The sequence below is a fragment of the Ascaphus truei genome, chromosome 20 (genome assembly GCF_040206685.1).
Source record: "Ascaphus truei isolate aAscTru1 chromosome 20, aAscTru1.hap1, whole genome shotgun sequence".
Lineage (NCBI taxonomy): Eukaryota > Metazoa > Chordata > Amphibia > Anura > Ascaphidae > Ascaphus > Ascaphus truei.
In genome coordinates this window covers 19,257,267-19,274,963 of record NC_134502.1, presented here as the reverse complement: position 1 = coordinate 19,274,963, position 17,697 = coordinate 19,257,267, and the positions used below count along the sequence as shown (strand labels likewise).

Below are 17,697 nucleotides of genomic sequence, written 5' to 3'. Positions count from 1 at the left end.
AATTTTAGTTTCACGTTAAACGGTCTCCATTGCGTATCTCTGCACACGTCTCTTACAGGACGCCTGGATTAACTGCTCAAAATAACAAAATCCCAATAAAAGTGATGTCACAAGAGCAGAGGATAAGGTTCCCCCACCCCCCACTGGACCCAGAAATGAGCCGTCCACAATTTCTATAATTATATCAATAGGAAAGAGAGAATTATTATTAAGATTATGTAGATCCCTTGAATGTCTTAACTGAATGTTGACTCGCAAACTGTGACTATAATCCAATTATTAGGTTGTGATTTCTCTCCAAGAACCCGCTGGGTAGATACCATCAAGAGAGATACTGGAATGAACATAGCAAGAATTGGAAGAAGCCGTAAGAGATCGGACGACATGGAGAACACTGATCCATTGAGTGGCCGAGAGTCGCACTCGACTGAATGGATAAGAAGATTTCTCTCCTCCCTCCTACCCCCCGGATAAAACAATAAAAAAAAAATTACACACATTCCCAGCAAGCTCACCCCTCCCCACCTTTTTAACTTGGGCGGTTCTAGCATTTTGCTGAATGAACAGGACCTACTGTGGTTGTTCCCCCTCATACAGAGGTAAATGGAAGGGTTCACTGTGTAGTGTTAGGACCTGCATATGTGGTTATGCCTTGACATTGTCATGCAGGCTTATGACGCTTTGGCCAAAGGCTTTAACTAAATAACCAAGAAAAATATTATTATTGACGTATTTACACTTTACACTAATTACCATATATGTTTTGTCAATTGGATGTAGCATTGGGCTCCCCTATCTTTTGTTGTATAATAAAAAAAATGTAAGTTGAAAAAATACAGCATGCCTAAGACATACAACAAAGACACATAATAAGATATGGGTTGCATGGATTACATATAGATCGGATAGATTCTAACCCAAGCTATTGAGGATGGGACCTATGGAGAAGGGAGGAGCTGGATGGGTCTAGAGATGGGCAACTTCCTCACCCTACATATCAAAGAGAGGCTTCCTGTCTCATAGTTGGCCGAGTCGAAAGATGATGGCGAGACGACATTCCCTCCCGCTTCCCCCGGCCCCATTTTATGTCTTCCCCCTCTGAAACATTAAAACTAGTTTTGGGCAGAGTGGTTACGCCTCATCCCTCATGATGTGGCTTCCCCGGGCCACACAGGGGGATGCGTGGGAGGGCGGACTCTATATCTAATCAACTCCCAATGTTTGTGTATTTTTGTACGTTGTATTATTCAAGTATATTATGTTACGCTCATTTGATTTTCCCATGTCTCTTCTGCACCCCAAACGAGAAAAGTTGAATAAAAAAAAAATTGTGATGAAAAAGAAAATAGGGTGGTCCAGAAGAATGTATTAGCGTGTCCTGCTCACCTTTTGCAGCGTCTGCTGCTCCTCCCGATGTGACATGATCCTGTTCTTTGCAGCTCTGGAGGTAGGTTTGATGGCGTTGCTTGCGAACGGCGGTACCGGGGGTCTGCCATCGCTGGTTCCTTCCCGCGGCTTCCGCTTCTTCTCGGGCAAACGCTCCGGTGCGTTGGCCAGCAGAGCTACCCCTGAAACGCCAGGATGCGAAAGATAAAAAACGTCTGTTCTATCATCGATAGGGGTGTGCAGTCCTATCTGTATAAAATTGCTTCACCATGTTATGCAATAGGGTGGCCGCTTTCACCGCTAGTTTCTGCCCCCCTCTCACTGATTTGTGAGCAACAAAACTCAAGGAAGCTTCAAATGCCCTCTCACAGAGCGACATTACTTCAAAGAGTCTTAGCAGCAAAGTTTGGGATAAGGCAGCTTTCACTGACAAGTCTTCGCAGTCTGCATAGAAAACCCACTCTGCTAGGTTGGAGCAAGTGAGACTAAGGCTAAGCTTACAGTAGTTGCATAGCCTCGCACACTCCTGCAGCCCCAGCGGTCTGTGAACTTGGCTGCAGGAGATTGGGGAGGCGATGGCGGACGTGTCACGAAGCTGGTTCACCCTCATTGGCTGAACCGCTCACCTGTCACGGACGTCACACGGCTGCCCTTTGAAAAGACAGAGGTTTTGTCTCTTCAAATCAATGTTGTACCATCGCACTCCCTCGTGCGCATGGAGCGGCCTCATAGGCATTAGGCAATTTGAGGCTGGCGTGCGAGCGAGCGCCATCGCGCGCTGTATAATCTCGGTCTAAAAGGCAGATATTTTGTCTCTCCAAATAAAAATCAAAAACGGCAAGAATTTTTTTTCAATAAAATAAACGGTAATCAATTGAATTTACTTTCAAGATGGGCCATTTGTGGGTGGAACTTCAACTTTCCAGGCCAGTCACTCATTGGTATGGTGCCTAGAACTTGGGGTACCCTCCAAAAACGCATAAACCTACAACAACCTTCGAACTTTAAATCCTCACTCACCCACGTTTGCGTGTTTTAAAGCGCCCACGTCATTGGTCCCGTCTCCGCACATCAGGGTGACGTAACCAAGCTCTTTTAAACTAGTGATAACGAATTCCTGCGCACAGAAACAAAAGAATGACAATAACAGCTAAGCAGCCGCATGCACAAGTAGTGTATGTATGGGTGTTTGGACTTCCGTACATGTGTACTGTATAAACACACACACACACACACACACACACACACACACACACACTTGTGTATGCAAGTATATCATTCGCATTATATCAAACACACGTAGTATATTATGTATATTTCATACACACAATTAATAGATTCCAAAAAAGGTCCATATTTTTAGTCCACACATTTTTACCTTTTGCTTCGGTGCTACTCTTGCAAACACCTGGACGTGAGGTATGAGAGCAGACAAGAGACCTCCACCGACAGACTGCAGGTAGGACAAGCCCTCTCCGGTCAGACACAGGTAGTAGTTGGCAGTGAACACTTTCACAGACTCTGGGATATCGGGCAGCGAGATGGTGCCGTCGATGGACCGCCACAGCCAGCGAGAGTCTGCGGGAAGAAGGGGGGGGGGACCCTGTGAGACAGATCTTCAAGAGCTGCACCCATGCCAACCCATCATCATCACTGGAGACTAGGACAATTTTTATACTGGGATCGCAAACGCCAAAGAGAACGAAGTCAGAATTATGTCCACCAGAGCCAACAGGGGCAACATAATACACAGCTTAAAAGGTCATCAAAACAGGGGTTAGGGGGGGAATCCTAGCTCGCTAGGTGGTGGGCGCCACCTTGGTAGGCTTACCCAGGATGTCTTCCACACACCAAGAGTCTCTGGGTAACATGGTACCATAGTACGCTAGTGGCGTCCTAGGAAGTTTAAAAGTCGCGCTCGTCTATACAACCGAGTCTCGTTCTGGATCTGTGCGTCTCCGGCAAAAACCTTAGAGTAACACACCGACTGTCTCCTAAACTGTGAGTCTGGATTTAATCTGACTAACTGTGATCGTCAGGGGTTTACATAGTTTCCCGGTCTCCACCTGAAACCATAGAGGACCGGGTAACAACCAAATCAGAGCACGGATGCTACGTCTGCCAATTGCCGAGTGAGGACCGTGGGAGATGGTAGTGCTTTAGGACAGCCCCCAGGAGGTGGGCAATTCATACTGACCAATGGGAACTAGGGCTAGGACCCGGACCTCAGTTTCCAGTTTCCGCCTGATACCTCCTGCAGAGATGGATGCCTCAGAGCCTGGGAAGAACAATGGCTCCTCTTTGGAGGTCCACCTTCCCCAGACCGGAGAAAACCCAAGTAGGGGCAATGTGGCCAGCATATTAAAAAGGTTACGCCCAGCCATTGCCCTTACCAGTCAAGATGGATTGTGTATCAAAGATGGATGCCAAGTTCTTGGCATCAGTATACCATCTTAGTGTGGCCAAAATGGCCGACCTACGTGTTTCTAAATGTACTGTTGCAGTTTATTTTCCCTCGTGTAATGTACGATACAAATGTATTTCTTGGTCTCCATTGTGTGCGAGGCTAGTAATTAACTTAGCAAGTCGGCACACAAAGAAATCTGGGTCTGTTATCCAAATGTGGATGGGTGAAGTGCTTAGTAAATTGCTGGAGTGGGGAAGGGTGTGTTGGCTCGAAAAGCAGAGCCGTTGTTCATCCCAGACTCTGAGGTGCCCATCTCTGTAGGCAGTATCAGGCCAGCCCTGGGAACCGTTGCTGGGTATTAACTAGCCCTGTCGGCACGATTTCTATTGGCTGGTTCAAATTTCACCACTCAGCTTAAACCCGCCTCCGTGGGCTGTCGTAGAAGCACAGCCACGGCCCCCGAATTGGTCCATCGCTGGTGAGCCCTCACTCGGTCGGTGATTGGCCAGCTCGTAGCATCCGAACATTGATTGGTCGGCACCCCATCTTCCGTACTTTCCAATCGAGACGGGGGAAATCTATGTCAAGTGCTGCCGATTTCAGTACTAGAGAATCTCTTGGTGCGAGATTTGTGTCCGGGACACCCAGAACACAGCTCAGTCGAAGAGACGAGCGGAACATTTTAAAGGGCTATTCTCCAAATAGCTCCCTTACAGTCTTGAGGGACCGGAGCCCTGCGGAGAGTGGAAGCCGACGTGGGTAAGCCTACTGATGCAACGTAGTCACAGAGTTCATAGAGATGAGGAAGTGCTTGTTTAAGAAGGCTGTGGAGTCTGGGTTGGCTGACCTGGTGTATTCTGTGGAGGCTGCAGGATGAGGGTGTGTTGCTTCTCGATGAAATTGAGCTCCTGAGCCACGTGACAGGCGGTGAGAGGGTTGTCTCCTGTTATCATCACCACCTGGAAGAGAGAAAGTTGTGTAAAGGCGGATGCAATATATGTTTGGGGGCAGGGGGGGGGGGAAATGGATGTGGCCCATCTACTGCCAGGTGACACAATGACAGAGGTGGCACCTATGAGAGAGACACAGAATGAAGGAACCCATAACCCATGAAATCTGTTCTGCGCACTGCAGTGTGACATGAGTCTGTCCCTCCCACTGTAGGATGGAAGTGACACGGACAAAAAAAAACCCATCATCAAGGTGCATAGGTCATTTCTATCTTTGTCCCCCTTGAGTGGAAGGGACATTCAGAGTGATACAGACAGATGGACATATGAAACTTCCTTTGCACTTGATAAGTGGACCAGAGACGGAAGGAAATACATTGGCCACTAAATCTGTCCCTCCCACAAGGTGACGTGGGGGTGTCGTGGGAGGATCAAGCGTGTCGCAGATTTTCCCCAGAGCAAGAAGAACGCAGGGCAGTTTCCTCTATCCTGATTGGCTGCTGCTGGATAATGCATTCAAGAAGGAAGAAGCGGTGCAACTCCCACGCAGGTAAGAATCACAGACCAGGATAAGGACACTACAGTGAAAGCTTTAAAGACACCCCACAGCCCCCAAAACCCACTGACGCGTTTCGCACATACACCGTGCTTTGTCAAAGAGAACAAAGCTTGACAAAGCACGGTGTACGTGCGAAACGCGTCGATCAGCAGGAGCACACCGGATCAGCTACAAGTCCTGTTGCCATAACAGTGAGTACTATTTATATCAAGGTCCCTGTCCCATAAAAGACTTACCTCACATTGGAGGCTATTGGGTTGGGACCGTTATACCACTGTATTGAATCAGTGTATCATTTACATGGACGGCTGTTCAGCAAGCAGTTTTCAAATACATTATGACTTTGGTCAGCATTGAGAAGCGCCACTAGGGGGTGTGAGACTCCCATATCCCTGCATGCTGGATAATGCAGCCAATAAGACCGACTCCTTTTAAACCTTTTCTTGTAAGAAGGGCCGACTGGAACGGGTACTTGTTTATGTGAAAGTTGGGCCTCAGCGGTCTAGCCATGGCCCCCCGGTGTTGTAGAACTGGGGGGATTTTCTGTGTGAGCATGGCCGTAAGTTTTTCCATGGTCATAACCGTGGCAATTCTTTTAGAGACCGTATATTTTGAGGGTGCTTTTACCTGCTTATCATTTTGTAAAGTCCTGCACTATATAAATACAAACATGTGAAATGCAGGTCAATGGTCATTCTTATGGACAAAGAAACACTTCTTCCGTGGGAGGCTGGAACGGTGCACAGACGAGAGAAAAAAACCGCAAGCAGGCAGTGGTGGTGTAGAAAAACACTTTAATCCAACACCAGGGTAAAAGTCTGGCGGATCCTCTGACGTGTTTCAGCCCGTGGGCCTTTGTCAAAGAGTGATCCGCCAGTGAACACACAGCCCTAATATGTAGTGTCAGAACTCAGGACACCTGCCGGACAATCACCAGAGGTGGTCAGCAGGTGTACCTGATGACTCATCACATAGGGGACACAATGCTTGTAATAAAAACAGTAACAGATTCATAATATTGGGTAAATAAACATTCTTATGGAGCTTGAATAATATTGCTTGGGTTTCTACTGTATTAACCAAGTAGATGCAGATTCATTAGAAAAACACAGACAGACACAGACACAGACACAGACACAGACACACACACAGACACACACACACACACACAGACACACACACACAGACAGACAGACGCCTTCGTTTCTGGGACCCAACCAAAAAACGCTAAACTTACGCGGTGCGACGCATTCTGAATCTCTTTGATGACGGCTTTGGAGTCGGCTTTCAGAGGGCAAGAGACCACGATGAATCCTGCAAATCTCAGATCGCACTCCAGGGTTTCCCTTTTTACTTCACGGATCTAAGAGAGAGAAGGTTGAGAGAGCCTGAGCGCAAGGCGAGGGTGTCCACGGAAGCCGTAGCGTGTTGAGAAGGTCCCACCCACCTCAGTGTGACAGCAAGGTGCTGAAGGGCTATAGGAGTAACTCACTGGCAACGTCGCTGCCTTATAAAGTGGGTGAAACCGATTGGACTCCGGGATATCTCTCTTTGCGAGGAGTGGCTCAGTGAGTAAAGACACAGACAGGCACTGAGTTTGAAGCAGGGGGACCTGGTTCAATTCCTAGTGTCGGCTTCTTGTGACCTTGGGCAAGTCACTTTATCTCCCTGTGCCTCAGGCACCATAACATAGATTGTAAGCTCCACGGGGCAGGGACTGTGCCTGCAAAATGTCTCTAAAGCGCTACGTAAAACTAGCAGCGCTATACAAGAACATGTTATTAGTAAGTTCTTTCACCTGTGCCTCTGGCACCAGAGTTAGATCGTAAATTCTTTGGGGAAGGAACTCGTTGGGCCAAAACATTCTAGAGCTGTCTACAGTGTCAACAATATATATGGAAAAAAAAGGGTGTTTATTATAAAGGTGCATGGTGTCAATCATTTCTTGCTGGGGCCCATGAATTTTGCCCCTCACTGTAGGATGACAGACAGAAGGGACAGCCCATGTGATCTGTCCCTGCAGGGTGACAGACAGAGGAGACCGACAGATGTAGCTAGAATTACTGTCCCCAGAGCCAGACGAACAAACAAAAAACCTGCGGCGCTGGGGACAATGTCTGCCGCGATTGCGCTGCCAGGGGCGTTCCATGCTCCTGAACGGGACCCCCCCACAGCATTAAACCACCGCGATCACCGAAGACGTTAAGTCTGGCTACATCTTTTGTACCTCCTTCCACAGGGTAACATATTGATACAAATATCAGGTACCTACAGCCCATGCAGGGTGTCCCTCACACCGCAGAGCTGAAGGACGACAACAACAACAACGCCGCCGAGTTTGAAGCAGGGGGAGCCTGGTTCAATTCCCGGTGTCGGCTCCTTGTGACCTTGGGCAACTCACTTTATCTCCGTGTCTCAGGCACCAAAAACATAGATTGTAAGCTCCACGGGGCAGGGACTGTGTCTATAACATTCCTATGTACAATGCTGCGTACCGCGCGCGATACGGTTATTGTGAAGTTATCATCAATAATACAGAATTAATAATAACTATTAACACAGTGGTGAGCTACGGCCCCATATATACGCTTACCCTCCCCCCATCGTCGTCGTCGTTTGGGCTGCTACAACCCTACGGGTCAGTGCAACGTCGCCAGTCCCTAGCGCCTCACCTGCTGGTGGGAGAGGTGGCCAAGTTCCTTGTATCCCAGCGCTAGAACTCGCGCGCCTTCCAGCGAGATTTCCGTGTGCACCTTGTTGTAGTATTCAGGACACTGAGAAAACTGCAAAATTACAAGACGACAGAAACCCCCCACATTATTCCAGGTGTAGTCCCATATAATCTAGATAAGAAAAAGAAAAAAAAGACCGATGTAAATGTTGCTTTTCAGTCTCCAAATTAACCCCGATTCTTATTTTTACAGCATACAGCCAGGTTTCTAATTTCTACGACGTACTTGTGACCAGCACATTAACGGTTAAGCCTGGCAGTTGCCCCTACCTGCCAAGATGGATTCCTACGTAAACGGCTTATAGACCATCTTGAGGCTAAAATGGCTGACGCATTATATTGACAGCCCTCTGTAAGCTTGTTTCCCTATGTGAGATGTAGTGTATGTGTATGCCTCTATTGTGTGCTGGGCTGGTAATTCACTTAGCCAGCACACAATGAACTCTGGGGCCTGTTATCCAAATGGGTACTGGATGAAGTGATTGGGACACTGGAGGAGTGGGGGGGGGTGTGTACTCCGGCCGAGGGAACAGTCTCTCCAAAAGCGGAGCCATTCTTTGTCCCCCGACTAGCTCAACTGGAGGTATCAGGCTGGCACTGGGAACCGTTGCTGGCTCTTAGCCCCGTCGGCACAACTCCATTGTTCGGTTCGAATTTCTCACTCCGCTTAAGCCCGCCCCCAGGGGAATGTCTTAGAGAACTGTCCCCACCCATGGCCCAGATTGGTCCACCACAAGCGAGTTGTGACTGGATAGATCTGTGATTGGTCGGCACGTAGCATCCTTGCTCCGATTGGTCGGGTCAGAGTTTTATATGGAGACGGAGGAAAAACTACGTAAACCCTTGGCAATCACAGATACACAGACATTTGGTATGTTACTCCTCAGTTTCGCCGGAGAGAGACAGTTCCAGAACCAGGCACGGTTGCATAGACGAGCGGAAAGTTTGAACTTGCTAGCAGGCGACTAGCATCCCTACGGTACTGAGGTACCCAGAGTATCAGTGTGTGGAAGACATCCTGGGTAAGCCTACCTAGCTAGGATTCACCCCCATAAACCCTGTTTTTAAAGAGTCTGAACCTGTAATTTGCGTTGCTCCTGTTGGCTCCGGACCAAATTTAACCCATTTTATTTAACTCCGTTCTGTCTGGTGCTTGCGATCCCGTGTAAATTGCCCTGGTCTCCCCCTGACAGTCCTGATGGGATTTTTTGTTTTGAGGGGGCTGCTTTTGCAGTGCTTTGCACAGAAGGACTGTGTCTTTCAACACCTACTCTGCTCCTTTGTTTAACAGATGTCCCTGTTGTCTGGGAACCCGAGGCTTCCTGAGAACCCCGGTTGTAAAACACTGATCTATGCAGGTCTCTGCCGCCTGCCTACCATTTTGTGCAGTGTCTCCGGGGCTCCCTTTACAGTCGCCACACAGCAGAGGTTAGTGGAGCCCGGCCGCTCGTAGGACGCCAGCACGGACATGCGCTTCAGGGAGCTAGTGAAATGGAAGCGCTGGTGGATTTTCAGGCCCGGGGTTTTAATACTTCGGGGGAACACCTTCTCATCTGATAAGAAGAAAAAAAACAGAAAACAAAGAACATTTTGATAATGTCAAGCAGCAAACATGGTATCTGATCCATATAGCGCACGCGCACACACACACACACACACGTATATATAAAGTGACTGTGTGTTCACTTGCATTACCCAGAACACCAATACACCACCTACGTTGTTCCTTTTGATCTTATTAGATAGCATGCCAAGTTTGGTGGCTCAAGCATTAAGCGTGTGGATTTATATAGCAGGACAAACAAACAAACTTTCTGCATTATAGTGATAGAAAATATATGCGCGCACGCACACACACGCAATACGGGACATAGAAGCTATGTCTCCCCCTTCCCTAAATAAATTGTTCTATTTTTGGTAATGCACTAGGCGTGTGCGCCGTTTTCCCCTCTTGTTCATACAGATTTATCATTTGGAAGAGATTCTTCCAATAAACTTCTGCCCTCCCCCCCCCCCCCCCCTCCAATCCTGCAATTCTCCGATATCCAGGACGTTGCTCCAGAGTGGTAAATGCCCATCCATCCTTGTTCTGGACTCTACATGTGAATATTTATTCACCAATTATATACATTTGGGTATCTACATCTATACACACACACTATACAGGAAATAGAAGCCAAGTTGTTGTATCCCGAATCAATAAAACAGGTCAGAGGTCAACACACACGTTTCCAGCACTACATATGAAGAAAGAGGAGACCCCCACCTTTGGTTAGGACACAATTATACACACGCACGCGCCTCTGTTTCTAACAACCTCACCTTTGGTTAGGGACCAATCTATGGCAGTGAGCATGGCTTTCTCCATGGGGTCCCCCACCAGTGTCCCATCATCCAGCTGCACCAAAGAGTGACACGTGGCTACCACCCTGTGAGTGTCTGTGGGGATCTCCGAGATGGGAGTCACGTCTTTTCCATCTCTACAGGGGAGGGGAAACCATTAAAAACAAATAAATAAAAATACTAATAATAAAATATATATCTATATATCAAAATTGATCATTCAAAGCAGGAAATAAAAAAGAACCGTTCCAAGAATACACTGAGCAAATGAATAGTGCAAGTTATAACCAACCCCAAATCATACCGGGGGGGAGAAGGGGGTGTGTGGAAGCAGAAGAGTAACTAGAAGAGCTAAGACTTGGAGGCACTGGGGTAGAGGTGCTGGAATATAGTCAAACATAACCTTTATTATACTGCACCTAAATACATATACTGTATATATTATAAAGTTCTTTTGTCCAGCCATCTGTGAGATGAGTTCCTTGGTGACATAATGCACATGGCCTGGTGGCAGATATGGAGAGTCAGATAGCTATAAAGTTTACACAGAAAGAAGCTGAAGAAAGAGAGGAAGATGTGGGGAGAAAGCAAGAATGCTGGAGAAGAAGAGAGGTGTAGAAAGGATTTATAGGCATTAAAATAAAGTTATTAAATGAAAGAGAGGGAGAGAGGGAGAGAGAGAAAGAGAGAAGGGGGGAGGGAGAGAGAGAGAGAGAGAAGGGGGGGGAGAGAGAGAGAGAGAGAGAGAGAGAGAGAGAGAGAGAAGGGGGAGAGAGAGAAGGGGGAGAGAGAGAAGGGGAGAGAGAGAGAGGGGAGAGAGAGAAGGGGGAGAGAGAGAGAGAAGGGGGGGAGAGAGAGAGAGAGAGAAGGGGGGAGAGAGAGAGAGAGAGAGAGAAGGGGGGACAGAGAGAGAAGGAGATTGAGAGAGAGAGAGAGAGAGAGAGAGAGAGAGAGAGAGAGAGAGAGAGAAGGGGGGGAGAGAGAGAAGGGGGAGAAAGAGAGAAGGGGGAGAAAGAGAGAGAAGGGGGAGAGAGAGAGAGAAGGGGGAGAGAGAGAGAGAAGGGGGAGAGAGAGAGAGAAGGGGGAGAGAGAGAGAGAAGGGGGAGAGAGAGAGAGAAGGGGAGAGAGAGAGAAGGGGAGAGAGAGAGAGAGAGAAGGGGAGAGAGAGAGAGAGAGAAGGGGAGAGAGAGAGAGAAGGGGAGAGAGAGAGAGAGAGAGAGAGAGAGAGGAGAGAGAAGTGGGGGGGGGTGGAGTACAAAAATGAATTTTGCAGAGGGCATGGTTGATGCGCAAAGCGTCATTGGGCTAAGCCCATGTGTGTACACATCTCCATATCTGCCACCAGGCTATGTGCTTTATGATGTCACTGATGAGCTCATCTCATCGGGGGACAGAAAAAATAATTTTATAATATAGATTAATATATCCATAGAGATATATACACACATACACCTTCTCAAAATGGTTTAAAGGGCTTCATCTTTTCTCCCTTATTTGAACAAATGGTTTAATCCCTTTTTTTGTTTAACAAAAAAATAGTTACTTTGTCTAAACCTTCATGTCCATGAAAATCCGTATGTCAAATCCTTTTTTGTGCCCTCTAATGGTGGACCATAAAAGAAGATATACGGTGCATTATAATAAAGTTCATATTTTCATATATTCCACAGCACCTACCTGGGTATATATAGCTGTGACGGTGAAGGGGTAACCAGGCCAGTAAATAAAGGTGTTATGCCCGGCTGGGGGCCCCCTGAGCTTTATTGGAAAATGTAGATTGTCAGTTCTGCAACCCAGTAATGGCCGCAACACTGTGCTTTTTCATACAAATGTCTGTGTGTCTCCCACCAGGTATAAGGCGGCGAAAATAATGTTATTTCTACTGTAAAATGTATTTCAATAGCACTGTGTTCCTGTAACTGCGCAAAGGAAAAATGGTTTTAAAACCCAGTAGCTCGCAAGCACAGCGCCCGGCGTTTAGCTAACTTCTGCTAGGAAGGTCATAGCGCGCTGAGATTCGCTGTGAGCGCTGGGGGAGTAAAATCGTGAAAAAGGTTATAACGCAATTTTTATAAAGTTTTATAAAAACTGATGAATAAAAGTCCCCCTATTTTAATTGTTCCAACATTATAGGCGTAAGGAGATTTTCATTCAGACGGCCGGAATAGAGGGAAACACTTAAGTTGTATTGCAGTACTTTAGAAATGTATAGCAGGAAATTCCTGCGAGGTGAGCAATGCATAAGTAACTAGGACAAGCCACCCCGTTGGTTTGGTTCCCCAATGTCTGGAAATGTCCGTAGTTGAAAGCATTAGCCGACTAAAAGAGTGAAGTGGGGAGGGAAATGCAAGTGTCCCCATCTTAGCAAATGTCCGGCCAGCGCAGACAAACTGTCGCCAGATAAAGTGGCTTGGTCTGGTATGCTAAGCGGCAGAGGTGCAAGGTTCGCGCATGCCCTTAGCAAACTACGAAGCCCCTCTGCCAAGTATGGGCAACGCTGGGATAGGTGGGAATATTATTCCCACGAAAGAGATTGGCTGCAGAGGTTACAGATAGGGATTTTTACTGCATAAAAATTCCTGCAGCAGATCGGGAGTCAGATTCATCTAAGCTGGATTTTAAACTTTGCAACATCGTAACCCAAGTCAAGAGTTCGTAAGAACTAAGGAATCCAGAATCAATTCTACGGCGGTAGAACGAAGTAAGCAGCTGCGGAGGAGAAACAGGGGCTTCGAGAGGCGCCCCTATCCAAAGACTGTTTTCGGCATTATTTGCGCACAACTCCCACTCTTGGGAAATTGTGTCTAACGACTATGTTTCTAAAGATTTCCTTTTTCCCCGTCCCAGTAAGTGTATTTAAAATGGTTTTTTTTGCAAATAATCATTTGTATGTTCATTCTGTAAATAAATTACAATTTATTTTATCTCCTGCTTTGCTCAAAGGATCTGGGTATTTTCATATTAAAAGCATTGTTCTCCCGTGACAATAGTCAAGGAAGTACTTAGGTAGTTTAACAAAACTGTATTAATGGAGCATGAGGCAACCTCAAATGTTAGAAGATTAAACTACTTTTTTTTTTTTTATAAAGACTGGATCAGATGGATTTTATTTATCAAAATATGTTTATTCAGTAACACGTAACAAGGCCAAAAACGTAACAATTAAAACTTATTAGTAGAATCAGCTTCCATACAAAGATGAAACATCCCTATAGAGAACTTGTTTTACTTAATGGCGTCCTGTGAAAAATGAATACAGTATATTGTTTTACTTTTCTTCGGATCTGCTGAATTCATGCCCATTAGTGATAGGTTTGACTAATGACAGCACAATAATCTCCTATATGTTTTGGAAAGTTGTCTGTCTGTTCGCTATGCATCTGGACACCTCTTAAAATATCGTAAACCAAATGTTGCCTGATGTTCGAAATCAAGGAGCAGGTTTTTGTCTACGTTTGGATACGTTCCCTTTCCAATTTTTTGAGTTATGACCATTTATCTAACAAGAAAGCCGGCCACTGTGTCTTGCACCTGGTAGGCTATGTATCTGGCACGTGACATCACAATGCACATAGCCTGGTGGCAGATAAAGAGTCCGACAGCAGACGAAGAAAGAGAGGAAGTCAGTTGGCACGTGAGGAGAAAGAAGTAAGAAGGCTCGAGAAAGAGGGGCGGAAAGAATTGGGGACGTCATTAGGTATTAAAGGAAAGTGATGGGAAGGAGATACGGGGTGGGAGAAGAAGAGTAGAGACAGAATAGGGTAGGGAGGGGTGGGTGGGTGAGAGGAGAGGAGGGATGAGGTTGGTTTATTACAATTCCCAAGCAAAGCTGGGTACTTTCAGCTGGTTACTTTATAAACAAAGGACAAGTGAAGAGACGTGTCAGGTTTAGAAAGCTCTGCACAAGTGAAGAAGAGACCTGTGAGGTTTGAAAGCTCTGCACAATTGAAGAGACCTGTGATAAACAAGCATTCTGTGAGAAAGTCACCCGTTGAGTGACGAAACGCGTCAGGGAGCGTCATTACGTCAGACGCATGACACTGACGTCATCACCGCGCGCTGGGACTCACTGACCCGCGCGATTGTTGCAGAGGCTTCCCAGCTCGGAGCTACTCTACAGGACTCCCTAATCGATGCAGAGGAGATCATTTACCCTGGACATTGACTGGGACGTCATCCAAGGACTACAAAGACAACGAGGCTGCAGTTCTAAACCGGATGGTGGTGATTATATATCACAGAATGCTTGTTTATATTGTACCTTTGTAAGTGCAATTCTTATCCCCCCCTCTCCCTTCCCCCTCATTAAATTTTACTATTTTACGCTATGGGTGTGCGCTCTCTCTTCCCCCTTTTCTTCTAGATTCCCTGTGGATGTGGTTTGTCCACTTTGAGAGCAGCCGGAGACCCTCTATACCAGAATTTATATCATCTATTGGACTTATCTGAGGACTGGTTTTTATACTCTTTTTTCCATTTTTGGAGACATTTATTTGCTGAATCATTGTTTAACATTTTGTTTTATTCATTGCTTGGTTACAGGTTTTATTGTATTTGATTTTTTTATCATTCATAATTTATTTGTATTTATTTTTATATTTCATTTAATTTACATATACCCATTTATACAGTGTTGAACTTCTTAGTGAGTCACATTGTATACTAGCACTTTTCAGCAGAGGCGCAGCTTAGCCCCCTTTTTTGTATATATATATATATATATAGTGTAAAAATCTATAAGATAAAGGAGACTTTTGGTTTACATCCTTTGATCAAATAATGCCAAGCCTGCTAACCACGTCAAGGTAAGTCTCTATAGCAGGTCCCTACGTTAAATGCATATTAATGTTATGTGAAATAAACCCAGAAGGGGTTAATATATCCAAGCAAATGCTTATATAACTAGTGCAGTTAAAACCGGGTGTATACCAGTGAAGATACTCACATGTCTGCAAGTAAAGTGAATAGTGAAATATGGGACCTTGCTGGGAGAAAGCTCTGCACACGTGAAGAAGAGACATGTCAGATTTAGAAAGCTCTGCACAAGTGAAGAGACCTGTGAAGTCTACAAAGCTCTGCACATGTGATGAGACATGTCAGGTTTAGAAAGCTCTGCACATGTGAAGAGACCAGTGAAGTTTAGAAAGCTCTGCACAAGTGAAGAAGAGACATGTCAGGTTTAGAAAGCTCTGCACATGTGAAGAAGAGACATGCCAGGTTTAGAAAGCTCTGCACATGTGAAGAAGAGACATGCCAGGTTTAGAAAGCTCTGCACATGTGAAGAAGAGACGTTTCAGGATTAGCAAGCTCTGCACACGTGAAGAGACCAGTGAAGTTTAGAAAGCTCTGCACACGTGAAGAAGAGACGTTTCAGGATTAGAAAGCTCTGCACACGTGAAGAAGAGACATGCCAGGTTTAGAAAGCTCTGCACATGTGAAGAAGAGACGTTTCAGGATTAGAAAGCTCTGCACACGTGAAGAGACCAGTGAAGTTTAGAAAGCTCTGCACATGTGAAGAAGAGACGTTTCAGGATTAGAAAGCTCTGCACACGTGAAGAGACCAGTGAAGTTTAGAAAGCTCTGCACACGTGAAGAAGAGACATGTCAGGTTTAGAAAGCTCTGCACAATATTTCCTTGTGCAAGTCCCTCCCACGAATCCTTGTCTGTGAGAAACCTTATGGCAGTGGGGTCAGCCTCACTGACGATCAAAAGATAGGAGGGATACCGTGGTGAGACAACATTGCGGAGGCTGATTGGGTGACCCTGCCGCCATCTTTGTTTTTTTCTTGTAAGTACTGGCAAAGTAGGAAATTGAATATTTCAGCATTGGGGGTGGAGAGGGGTTACAGTCCCAGAGCTTTGAGTGGTTCCAACTCCAGAGGAATAGGACTTGACAGCAGATAAGGACCACTTAGCTCATTCTTCTACGCAATGTGAGACATCAGACCCCATTATGTCCTTTGGTTTCCTTCATGTTCAGGATTCCGCTGTGTCTATCTCACGCACGTTGGAATTCCCTAGCTGTATTAGCCTCTACCCACTCTGTTGTACACGGGATACCCCGCAGCCCAGCTTACTTGAGACCAGCCACCCCGCGCACTACGAGGCTATCGCTGGTTAAAGTGCCCGTCTTGTCAAAGCAGCATATTTGCACCTTGCCGGCAAAAGGGATCCGGAAAGGCTCAGTACAGTATACGTCTAAAAGAAAGAGAGAGGGGGAAGAGAGAAGGTGGGGGAGAGGGGGAAGAGAAGAAGGAAGGTGGGGGAGAGGGGGAAGAGAGAAGGGGGGGAGAAGAGAGAAGGGGGGGAGAAGAGAGAAGGGGGGGAAGAGAGAAGGGGGGGAGAGAGAAGGGGGGGGAGAAGAGAGAAGAGAAGAGAGAAGGGGGGAGGAGAGAAGAGAGGGGGGGAAGAGAGAAGAGAGGGGGGGAAGAGAGAAGAGAGGGGGGGAAGAGAGAAGAGAGGGGGGGAAGAGAGAAGAGAGGGGGGGGAAGAGAGAAGAGAGGGGGGGAGAGAGAAGAGGGGGGGGGGGGAGAGAAGAGGGGGGGAAGAGAGAAGAGAGGGGGGGAAGAGAGAAGAGAGGGGGGGAAGAGAGAAGAGAGGGGGGGAAGAGAGAGAGAGGGGGGAAGAGAGAAGAGAGGGGGGAAGAGAGAAGAGAGGGGGGAAGAGAGAAGAGAGGGGGGAAGAGAGAAGAGAGGGGCGGAAGCGAGAAGAGAGGGGGGAAGAGAGAAGAGAGGGGGGGGGAAGAGAGAAGAGAGGGGGGGGAGAGGGAGAGAAGAGAGGGGAGAGAGAGAGAGAGAGAGGGGGGGAGAGAGAAGAGAGGGTGGGAAGAGAGAGCGAGAGAGAGGGGGGGAAAGAGAGAAGAGAGGGGGAAGAGAGAAGAGAGGGTGGGAAGAGAGAAGAGAGGGTGGGAAGAGAGAGCGAGAGAGAGGGGGGGAAAGAGAGAAGGGGGGAAGAGAGAAGAGAGGGGGGGAAGAGAGAAGAGAGGGGGGAAGAGAGAAGAGAGGGGGGGAAGAGAGAAGAGAGGGGGGAAGAGAGAAGAGAGGGGGGGAAGAGAGAAGAGAGGGGGGAAGAGAGAAGAGGGGGGGAGAGAGAAGAGGGGGGAAGAGAGGGGGGGAGAAGACGGTTGGAGAGATAAGAGAGGGGGGGAAAGAGAGAAGAGGGGGGGAAAGAGAGATAAGGGGGGAAGAGAGAAGAGAGGGGGGAAGAGAGAAAAGAGGGGGAGAAGAGAGAGGAGAGAGAGAGAGAAAAGAGAGAAGATAATAAGTTAAAGGGTCAGTGCATCCTTGGGCCCAACTGAAGCAATGGCAATACAACTTTACG

At 47.0% G+C, this 17,697-nt stretch overlaps 1 protein-coding gene across 1 annotated transcript in view; it reads right to left on the bottom strand.

The window, feature by feature from the left end:
- The window catches only part of ATP13A1 (ATPase 13A1), a 47,724-nt gene that overhangs the window by 8,867 nt on the left and 21,160 nt on the right, over window positions 1-17,697 (bottom strand). The window contains exons 10-18 of the mRNA XM_075577772.1: window positions 16,455-16,603; window positions 10,356-10,513; window positions 9,411-9,586; window positions 7,975-8,085; window positions 6,540-6,665; window positions 4,641-4,752; window positions 2,765-2,964; window positions 2,407-2,503; window positions 1,387-1,568 (exon numbers count right to left, since the gene is read on the bottom strand). Coding sequence (XP_075433887.1) covers window positions 1,387-1,568; window positions 2,407-2,503; window positions 2,765-2,964; window positions 4,641-4,752; window positions 6,540-6,665; window positions 7,975-8,085; window positions 9,411-9,586; window positions 10,356-10,513; window positions 16,455-16,603 — 1,311 coding nt within the window. The remainder of the gene's footprint in view (window positions 1-1,386; window positions 1,569-2,406; window positions 2,504-2,764; window positions 2,965-4,640; window positions 4,753-6,539; window positions 6,666-7,974; window positions 8,086-9,410; window positions 9,587-10,355; window positions 10,514-16,454; window positions 16,604-17,697) is intronic.